The sequence below is a fragment of the Chlorocebus sabaeus genome, chromosome 17, assembly GCF_047675955.1.
Source record: "Chlorocebus sabaeus isolate Y175 chromosome 17, mChlSab1.0.hap1, whole genome shotgun sequence".
In the NCBI taxonomy this organism is placed as follows: domain Eukaryota; kingdom Metazoa; phylum Chordata; class Mammalia; order Primates; family Cercopithecidae; genus Chlorocebus; species Chlorocebus sabaeus.
The window spans coordinates 32092308-32102248 of NC_132920.1; the positions used below are offsets into that span (position 1 = coordinate 32092308).

General features: G+C 50.8%; 2 protein-coding genes across 5 annotated transcripts; one reads left to right on the forward strand and one right to left on the reverse strand.

The window, feature by feature from the left end:
• Nucleotides 1-49: 49 nt before the first annotated feature.
• Nucleotides 50-2268, reverse strand: DXO (decapping exoribonuclease). Of its 2 annotated transcripts, none has more exons than XM_038005932.2 (7): nt 2160-2268; nt 1478-1913; nt 1145-1380; nt 838-1057; nt 575-710; nt 343-437; nt 50-258 (listed from the first exon to the last, which is right to left on the reverse strand). In XM_038005932.2, the coding sequence occupies exons 2-7, from the start codon at nt 1585-1587 to the stop codon at nt 111-113; spliced, it is 945 nt and encodes a 314-aa protein (XP_037861860.1). In that variant the 5' UTR covers nt 1588-1913; nt 2160-2268; the 3' UTR covers nt 50-110. The 2 variants fall into 2 exon arrangements, with proteins under 2 accessions (XP_037861860.1, XP_007971239.2); XM_007973048.3 differs by having other exon boundaries at nt 1552-1913; nt 2160-2262.
• On the forward strand, nt 2202-9892 carry WHR1 (winged helix repair factor 1). 3 transcript variants are annotated; one of them, XM_073005604.1, is made up of 8 exons: nt 2202-2448; nt 2534-2743; nt 2875-3011; nt 7391-7486; nt 7854-7993; nt 8885-8982; nt 9098-9245; nt 9448-9892. In XM_073005604.1, exons 1-8 carry the CDS (start codon nt 2202-2204, stop codon nt 9491-9493), a joined length of 1122 nt encoding a protein of 373 aa, XP_072861705.1. In that variant the 3' UTR covers nt 9494-9892.
• The last annotated feature ends 49 nt before the right edge of the window (nt 9893-9941 follow it).

Here is a 9941-nt window from a genome sequence, read left to right on the forward strand (position 1 = left end):
TGCTTGAGTTGTTGGGCAGGGATGACTCAGCTAAGAAGATAGCAGGACCTCTTAGAAATATGCTTTTATTATCTGCACACAGAGATATGACTGCCCCCCTCTAAACATCACTATTTGGGGGAGGGAGTCTTGGGGGGTGATGGGAAGTCCTGAGTCATGGCTTCCACGTACCATATAGGCAGGAAGGCATAGGGTGCATCTCGGTGTACAGACACGGTGACTGGGCCACCAGGCTCCCAAGAGAAGAGGTGAACGAGCCTGGGGGGCAGATGGAGGAATCAGTTGAGGACCAGAGGCTGGATCCTGGGATCCAGAGAGGATGGACAGAGCCGAATGCCTCACCTGGGGTCATCCTGGACAACCGTGCTCTGGGCAAAGCTAAGGAAGGCGGCACAGAAGTTCATGCACACAGAGGGATTCCAGCCGTCACGGTCATTCTGGAGCAGGCAGAGGAGGCAGAAGATTGGCAGTGGGGGTGGTGGGACGAGGGGAAGGCAGGCTGCTGCCCTGGACGCTAGACCTGTGGTCTTGGTGTTTGGGGATGCGGGTGGGAGCTGCAGCATCATTCCCTTACCCTGACATAGTCAAACATCTTCATGGTAGGAAAGGTCTTGAGGGAAGAGACAAAACCCTCTGGGTTACGGAAGCCAGCAACAACATTCGGGACACCTGGGAGGAATGACTGAGCCCACCATTTCAGGAGCTTGTGTCTGTCAGGAAAAGCAAGGGGTCAGTGGGACCCCTCGTCCACCCTCCATTCTGCCTTCACCCTCCTCCCCAAGTCCCTTTCCCAGCCTTCAAGTCTAAGCTCTCGCCCTGCCCACCCCTATCCTGAACCTGTAGAAGCTCCTCCATTGGCCAGGGCTGTGCATCTCTTTGGAGGTCTTGAGCTCCACATAGCAGGTGGGGGGCTGTGTGGATGGGGTCTGGGGGTCTGTGCAGTCTACCTCCCCTGAGAAGAGCAGAGGGTGGCTTCCCAGGCGGCTGCGTAGCACAGAGCAGAAGGCCACGTTGGTGTTAACCTCCCCAGAGGGGTCTGGGGAGCTTCCAGGTTTGTCTGCACAAGGAGAGAAGCAGCAGCAGGGGTGGGGGGGCTCTCAATCTCTGGGAAGGGGAAGGGGGCTTTGAAGCAGGGGCAACTCACCTGCACACATATACTGCTCAAATTTGTATCCCATGTACATAAGCTCCCGGAGGAGCGGTGGCCGAGCAAGCCTCTGGGCCCGGGCTTTCGGCGTCTCCACCTCACTCAGGTATAGTGTTCCCTGGAACCGAGAGGCTGCCAGCTGCCAACCCTCCTGCCGCTCATACGGTGTCGTCAGCAATTTTGTCAGGTGCCCCCGCCATGTCACTATGGCCTCTGCCAGCCAGCCTGGACCCCTGAGAGGCAGGAGTTACAGGCTGAAGGTCTGACACAAGCATTAGTGAGATGCTCCCCTCGAAGAATAGTCTGTTTCTTCTAAGGACTGATTCTCACCCCGGCTGTGGCTCTCCTAATTTTAGAGGGTAGGTACGGGTCTCCAGATATACTGCCTGCCACGCTTTGCTCACCCCTCCAACCGGCCTCGGTGTTCCAGGAGCCAGCATAGCAGGTGGTCCAGCCTTTCTTGGACCTCCTCGTCCCGGGGCTGGTATCGATCCGGGTATCCGTCTCTGAGGTCAAAGTTGGGGCCTGGACCGTTAGTGGGGGGTGGGCTATAGTAGCGCAGGGCTCGGGCATCTCCATGGTACTGGCGTTGAGCATCCAGGGAGAAGCAGCCCAGTTCCGAAGGGCGCCGGTAGAAAGGAAAGGGCCCAGAGTAGAGGGCAGGGTCTGTGGGTAGAGAAGGTGCCGGACGGGGTAGTTTGTTCCGAGGCTCAGCTACCTCTGTCTTCTCAGCTCCTCTCTTGGTCCCCCTGGGATCCATGAGGTCCTAAGGGAAGAGGGGGACAGAGTTTCCATTTTACAGAGGAGGCCTGGAGAAGGATGACTGGTTTAGGACTAAGCGAGCCACCTGATCGCCAGGTTCTGGCCTTGAAACATTCAGGCCCCTCAGATGCCACCGCGGCCAAGCTCTCATCCTGCCTCTTTCCTTGCCCTTCACCCACCCTCCCTCCAGGTCCTCCAAATGCAGTGAGATTAGGAAGGACGCCTGCGCTCAGATCAAGAATCCAGTTACCTCAAAGCTCCCCAACTTCCACCTCCGCAGGGCTATGACGTCATGGCAGGCACACCAGAGGCCGAAGGATGCAAAAGTGGTTTTTCTGCTTTCGATGATGCAATCATTCAGCGACAGTGGCGGGCAAACCCCTCCTGGAGCCGGGGAGGTGTGAGCTTTACGAAGGAGATTGATTCCAACGTGGCCACCGGCGCCCCTCCACGCCGCCCACGAGTCCCCCGGCGTGCGTGCCCTTGGAGGGAGCCAATCCGCGGTCGGCTTGGGGCCCGGCCGGGCGGACGTGGTGCGGGTATCTGCGTCGCCACCGCCCCTCCCAACACTGACTGGCCTGAGGGATGACAAGTTGACGCCCTTTTCGTCATCACCTAGTCTAGGAGGGACGCCCGGGGAGACCGTGCGTCACTGTTCTGCGCCGGAAGACCCTATTTTCAGGTTCTCTTCCCTCCATTACTACCTCTTCCCCGGTACCATAAAATCCCGGGATATGAGCCGAAAGAGGCATCAGCTGGTCCCTGAGACCTTTGGCGTTAAGAGGCGGCGGAAGCCAGGGCTTGTGGAGTCGGATCCTCTTCTGGGTGAGCCAGGTAACCATGGCAACCCCGGGGCGGGGCTAAAGACCCCAGCTGGGTGGGGCCTCGCTTCCGGTAGCCTAGAGTTTTGTTGGAACCGCGTCCCCGCCCCAGTTCCCTGTCTCTGACCCGGTGTCTCGGTCCAGGGTCGGCGCGCGCGGCTGTCTCAGAGCTCATGCAGCTGTTCCCGCGAGGTCTGTTTGAGGACGCTCTGCCGCCCATCGTGCTGAGGAGCCAGGTGTACAGCCTCGTGCCTGACAGGACCGTGGCCGACCGGCAGCTGGTGAGGGGCGTCGGTGCGACCGCCGGAAGTCCCTTTCCTGACTCCTAAAATTTCCTGTCCCTCAGTCACTCTGCCAGCTGTTCAGCAAGCATTAGGCCTTTCAGGGGAGGGCACTGTTCCGGGCACTGGGGTGCCACAGGGACCCTGTTAAATGGGCCGCAGGCAGTACAGGGCATTTCAGTCATGGAGGGAGAAGAACGAGGCTTTTGGGGAAACCGAGTCATGGGGCATGGTTCGAACATAGAGCACTGGGAGTGCAGACAGACGTCAGATCATGACAGGCCTTGTACATCAGTGTTGTTTCCATCTTACACTGAGGCGATGGGCTGGTAGAGAATGTCATAGAGAGAGGGAATGGTGTATTGGAGGTAGTGGATGAGGCAGGGAGGTCAACTAAGAAGATACTGCATCTGAGAAGTGGTGAAGGCCTAAATTAGGTCAGTGCAGTACAGAGGGAGAGGAGAGTGAGAAAGGGGGGAGTCCAGGACAACTCAGACTTTCCAGATGACTGCGTGGCTGGTGGTATTAGGAGCACATTTAGTTGTTGGACTACGGATAATGTGTTTAATTTTGTACAAGTTGAGTTGATGGTGCATGTGGAGCATCCAAAGACAAACGTATTAGACAAGTGGATATTAGAGTTGGAGAGAATTCTGGGCCAGTGATAATAGAATTACAAGTCATGGAGGTGTGAATAGCAAGTGGTTAATTCTGTGGATGTGGTGAGATCCAGTAGGAAGAGTGGGTAGAGGAGTGATTTCTAACCTTTTTATAATCTTTAGAAGGTGATAAAAGCTATGGCTATTTCTCTCCAGAAAAATGCACGTATGCCACATATACATAGGATGTATGTACAGTTAGGTGGGAAATACTTCACTAATCTTCTGAGGTCCATGGTTAAGGACTCCAAGTTTAGAGTGGAAGTTCATAGGGTCAAATCCACAATGCTGGGAAACACTGTCATTTAAGGCAGTGTTACTGAATGTATGAGCTGAGTTATGCCTGTGTCAAAATTACATGGGCTGTTTATTTAAAAAATACAGGTTCCTGGGACTCATCCAAGGTTAATGAGTTACAATCTCTTGGGGTGGGATTTGGGACTCTACACTTTTGAACTGCCTCAAGTCTTTTTTAAGTGTGCCTTAAAATTTGAGACCCACTGACATAAAGGGAAAGCAGAAGAAGAGGAATCTGTGGCAGAGGCAGAGAAGGAATTGCCTGAGTTAAGAGGAACCCAGAGGCCGGGGCGGTGGCTCACGCCTGTAATCCCAGCACTTTGGGAGGCCAAGGTGAGTGGATCTCTTGAGCTCATGAGTTTGAGACCAGCATGGGCAACATGACAAAACCCCATCTCTACAAAAAAATACAAAAATTAGCCAGGCGTGGTAGTACGTGCCTGGGGAGGCTGAAGTGGGAGGATTGCTTCAGCTGGGGAAGTGGAGATTGCAGTGAGCTGAGATAGCACCACTGCACCCCAGCCTGGGTGATAGAGCTAGACCTTGTCTCAAAAAAAAAAAAAAAAAAAGTAACCCAGGAAGAGGCCTATTGTAAAAGTAAAGAGATTTTTGAGAAAGTGAAGTAGTTGGCAGTATTAGAACCTGTGATTCAAGACAGTGGTCTAAGAAGAGGGAAGAGGTAAAGTAAAATATAAACTAAAATCTAGGCTGAGTGTGGTGGCTCATGCCTGTAATCCCACCACTTTGGGAGACTGAGGCAGGAGTATAGCTTGAAACCAAAAGTTTGAGACCAGCCTGAGCAACAAAGTGAGACCCCATGTTTACTAAATAACTGAGACCCCATCTCTACTAAATAAATAAAATAAATTGAAACACAAAAATTCTTAGCTGGGCATGGTGGTATGCACCTGTTGTTCTAGCTGTTTAGAAAGTTGAGGCAGAAGGATTGCTTGAGCCCAAGAATTTGAGGCTGTAGTGAGCTATGATTGCACGACTGCACTTCAGCCTGGGTGACAGAGTGAGACCCTGTCTCTAAAAAAAAATGAAAACAACAAAAAAAACCCAGAACTGAAATCTGTCCATTGGATTTAGCAGGTAGAAGGTCAATAGTGATCTTTCAAGAAAAGAGGGAAGAAAAGGAAGGCAGTCTGGCTGTCCCTTGAGGTGAGCTAGTCTCCCTCACTATGTCTCCTGTGAGGAAGCATGCCAGATGGAACCACTCCTTAAGAAGTATTTGTTGTTTTTAATATATTGATGTTAGCTTTTATTTTTAAAAAACCTTTAAAAGTTGCCGAATGAAAATATAAACATATATAATTTAAATGATGTTTATAAAGCAGATACCCATCTAGCTACTCCCTAGGTCAAACTATAGAACATGGCCAGTATCCCACATATATTCCTCTCTGATCAAAATGTCTCTGATTAGAGTGTCCCTGGGAGGTGACTGCTGTGGTCATTGTTCCCTCGGTTTTCCTTTTTTTTTTTTTTTGAGGTGGAGTCTCATTCTGTTGCCCAGGCTGAAGTGCAGTGGCACGATCTCAACTCACTGCAACCTCTGCCTTCCAGGTTCAAGCACTTCTCCTGCCTCACCCTCCCGAGTAGCTGGGACTACAGGCACATGTCACCACGCCCAGCTAATTTTGGTATTTTTAGTAAAGACAGGGTTTCATCATGATGGCCATGATGGTCTCGATCTCCTGACCTCTTGATCCGCCCCCCCTTGGCCTCCCATAGTGCTGGGATTACAGGCATAAGCCACTGCGCCTGGCCACATTTTGTATTTTTAATAGGTATGGGATTTCACTATGTTGGCCAGGCTGGTCTCAAACTCCTGACCTTAAATGATCTGCCTGCCTCGGCCTCCCAAAATGCCATTTTTTTTGTTGTTTGTTTGTTTGTCTTTTTGATAAATCCACTATTATTTGTCTTTTGGGGTTTGTTTTTATTGTCTCTTTGAGTTTTGTTTCCTTATGCACCCAGTTACTTTTGAAAATGTTCTGGGCAGATTTGCCTAGATTAATAAATGCACTCCATGTTCCAATTACTTTTTTTTTTGAGACAGTGTCTCACCCTGTCACCCAAGCTGGAGTGCAGTGGCATGATCTTGGCTCACTGCAACCTCCGCCTCCCGAGTGCAAGTGATTCTCCTGCCTCAGCCTCCCAAGTAGCTGGCGTTACAGGCACCTGACACCACACCCAGCTAAGTTTTGTATTTTTCATGGAGACTGGGTTTCGTCATGTTGGCCAGGCTGGTCTTGAACTTCTGACCTCAAGTGATCACCCTTAGCCTCCCAAAGTGCTGGGATTACAGGCATGAGCTACTGTGCCCGGCCCCAGTTATTTTTATTTTTATTTTTTGAGATGGGGTCTCATTCTGTCATCCAGGCTGGAGTGCCGTGGCATGATCTTGGCTCACAGCAACTTTCTGGGTTCAAGCAATTCTCCTGTCTCAGCCTCCCAAGTAGCTGGGACTACACGTGCACACCACCACGCCCAGCTAATTTTTGTATTTTTAGTAGGGTTTTACCATATTGGTCAGGCTGATACTGAACTCCTGACCTCAGGTGATCCACCCCCACTCAGCCTCCCAAAGTGCTGGGATTACAGGTGTGAGCCATCTCACCTGGCCTACTTAGATGTTATATTAGTGGTAATTCCTGTTATCTTGTGAGCTCTTTAGTGTCTAAACAATTTTTTTTAAGAGACAGAGTCTCACTGTGTTGCCCAGTTGCAATCCTAGCTTACTGCAGCCTCAAACTCCTGGGTCAGGTGATCCTCTTGCCTCAATCTGCCAAGTAGCTAGGACTACAGGTCTCTGCCACCACGCCTGGCTAAGTTTTTACATTTTTTGTAGAGATGGGGGTTTCACTGTGTTGCCCAGACTGATCTTGAACTCCTGTCCTCAATTGATCCTGCTACCTCAGCCTCCCAAAATGCTGGATTACAGGCATGAACCACTGTACCTGGTCTTAAACAATTTTTAAATAACATTTTAGTTAAATTTCCAACAGGTGTATTAGTTCTTGCTGTATTCTCATAAACAGAAGTCCTGGTTCATTTTTATTTGTTTTAAACATTGAATCCCATACTCCTCCCCACCTTACCCCACCCAGAATTTTCCTGTTAATGTTTTGAAGCCAGAGCCTGCATCTTAATCATTATTTTATCTTAGTGCCTGGTCTTAGAAAATTATATTGACTGTTTGACAGACCATAGATAAGGCAGGTGGATGAGAGAGTGGGTAGCTAGTTGGAAAAGGCTGCTTGGTCATTTACCTGATTATCTTCTCACACAGTTTTTTCTTTACTAAGATAAATTTGCCCCAATATTGGCAAAATCTCTCTGCCTGAGAGTGCCCAGAGTATAGCAGAGCATCTTACCCTGATACCCCTCTTTTCACTCTCTTCTCTGTGGAGACAGAAGGAGCTTCAAGAGCAGGGGGAGATCAGAATCGTCCAGCTGGGCTTCGACTTGGATGCCCATGGAATTATCTTCACTGAGGACTACAGGACCAGAGTATGTGACTATGTGTGTCAGGGGTGCCAGGGGCAGGGAACAGGTTGGGGGAGATAGGGAAGTTGGGAAACAGAAATAAAAACAAAAGAAAGAATTTCTCTGCCCCCACATCCCATGGAGAGGGCACAGGGCCCTGGTAAGTAGTAATATGAGGGAGAGAGACAGGAGGGAAAGAGGGAGGAGCGAGAGGGTAAAGAGTGGGGAGAGGAGGGAGAGGAGGAGGAGGAGGAGGAGGAGGAGGAAGGGTATGAGAGGTGGAAGGATCTGAGCAAGAGGTAAGACAGGAAGAGAAATGCTGTCCTAGGGGTGGAGAGGTTGGTGGAGAGTGAGGGTGGGGACGGACCATGCATCTCATCTCTGCTTCTAGGTCCTCAAGGCCTGTGATGGCCGACCGTATGCTGGGGCAGTGCAGAAATTTCTAGCTTCAGTACTTCCAGCCTGTGGGGACCTTAGTTTCCAGCAGGACCAAATGACACAGACCTTTGGCTTCAGGGACTCAGAAATCACGTGAGACTTGTGGAACCAACAAAGTCAGGCATCTGACGCCTCCCTGGCTCCCTCCAGTTCCATGCAGCCTGTCCTTTTGCTTTTTTGGTGAACCTGCCAGCAAAGCTGCCAAAAGGCTGACTCTTCTTTTTAATAAAATTACCCAAGTTTTTATTCCTCCCCACAAGAGAGGAGACCTATCTTACCTGGGGCCTTAGAAAGAGCCCTGGAATAGAATTCAGTCCTTGGTGGCTTATCAAAAGCATGCAGGGGCCTGGCAGGAACCGTAAAAGCTTGATGTTAATTATACTAGGACTAAGAGGATAGAGAATGATAGCAGTTGGGATACCCCTAAACATTCACTTTAAAACAAAAAAACCCCAAAGCTAAAAAACAACTGGGCAGGCGCTAAAGAAAAATATAATTTTGAAAGGCTCTATCTGGCTCAGGCCTCCTACTTTGTAACACATGGAATATGTGAAAGTATTTGAAGAGCTGTAGCACCGGTCTCACATGGGCAGACACACTCTCAGATGTGGTGGGAGCCTTGGCGTGGTCTGCCTAGGTAGTGGCAGGAGCGCAGAAGACCCTGATTCCTCTCCTCAGTCCTGAGACTGAATGTGTGTCAGGACGTGTGGTCAGGGAAGAGAAGCTATTTAAATGAATGAGTAATAGTAGCAGGAAAAGAGAGTGGAGGGAGGGCAGTCCACGTAGGGGTCCTAGAACAAGCAACTGCACCAACAGAGGCAGTTAGTGCAAGCACACAACCACCCCAGGTTGGGGTGTTGTTATCTACTTTCTCTTGCGTGGTTGCCCATGTTTTTCGAGACTTGTGTAAATATTAATGGATGAGGAGGAGAGGTTGTTCTCAGAGCCCAGACCTCATCTCTGCTGGCTTCCCACTGCCCTCAGGCATCTGGTGAACGCTGGAGTCCTCACCGTCCGAGATGCTGGGAGCTGGTGGCTAGCTGTGCCTGGAGCTGGGAGATTCATCAAGTACTTTGTTAAAGGTATCCCATCTGCAGCTCAGGCCTGCAGTTCAGGCCTGCAGCCCCTCACCTTTTGGTGACTCTTCAGGCCTCTACGCCTTATTCACCTTTCCCTTCTCCTTTGTCACTTCTCCAGGGCGCCAGGCTGTCCTTGGCATGGTCCGGAAGTCCAAGTATCGGGAGCTGCTCCTATCAGAGCTCCTGGGCCGGCGGGCTCCTGCCGTTGTACGGCTTGGTCTCACCTACCATGTGCATGACCTCATTGGGGCCCAGCTAGTGGACTGGTGAGTCTTGCCCGGGCCTCTGGCAGATGACGGAGCAATGACCCAAGGTCGGATTTCCTCCCAGCTCATGCTTAGTTCCCTAGTGAAGGCCAGTGGATCTCATTCTTCTCTGGAACCCGGGAACACCCCTTTCCAAGTTATAAGCTCTCCTCACAGCTTGAGCCTAGGCGTCTGGCTCCAGCCTTGTCTTTCTCCTGCACAGCATCTCTACCACTTCTGGAACCCTCCTCCGCCTGCCAGAGACATGAAGATTCTTCTCGTCATTGCTCAGCTCCCCAGAGTGGGCCTGGAGGGGACTGGAATTGCTGCATGATGGTGGCTGAAACAGGGTCACCTTGGGAAGGCTTGGGAGCCAGGATGAGTGTTGGGCTCTCGTGTATGCAAAGGGTCAGATGTGGCTGCTGCTGTTTGCCTGGGCTCTGACCCTGTGGTGGGGTTTGAGCAGTGCTTCTCTGCCCTTCCATGGAAAGTGGAACCAGAAATGGTGCCAAGGCTGTGGCTGTTCCCTTTTGTGTAAAATGGTGCTGTTATTACTCTGTCTTGAAATAGGAAGGTGGGATTTCTGGGGAGGCTGGTGAAGGAGGACAGGGTTCTTTTCCCTACGTGTCATGTTAAAATTGCCAAATAAAGTACTTCTGCCTGTGGTATTTTCTGGATGTCCTTTATTTACTGAGACGTGTGCTTGGGTGCCTTGTT

What these genes read in the sequence shown, in the direction of transcription:
- DXO (XM_007973048.3), bottom strand. Translation starts at nt 1,907, where the DNA reads ATGGATCCCAGGGGGACCAAGAGAGGAGCTGAGAAGACAGAGGTAGCT. An exon ending in AGATGTTTGACTATGTCAGG is followed by an intron (nt 438 to 574) that starts GTAAGGGAATGA and finishes TGCCTGCTCCAG; the next exon opens with AATGACCGTGACGGCTGGAA. An exon ending in GTTGTCCAGGATGACCCCAG is followed by an intron (nt 259 to 342) that starts GTGAGGCATTCG and finishes TCTGCCCCCCAG; the next exon opens with GCTCGTTCACCTCTTCTCTT.
- WHR1 (XM_073005604.1), top strand. Translation starts at nt 2,202, where the DNA reads ATGGCAGGCACACCAGAGGCCGAAGGATGCAAAAGTGGTTTTTCTGCT. An exon ending in GCCGGGCGGACGTGGTGCGG is followed by an intron (nt 2,449 to 2,533) that starts GTATCTGCGTCG and finishes CACCTAGTCTAG; the next exon opens with GAGGGACGCCCGGGGAGACC. An exon ending in CCGTGGCCGACCGGCAGCTG is followed by an intron (nt 3,012 to 7,390) that starts GTGAGGGGCGTC and finishes CTGTGGAGACAG; the next exon opens with AAGGAGCTTCAAGAGCAGGG.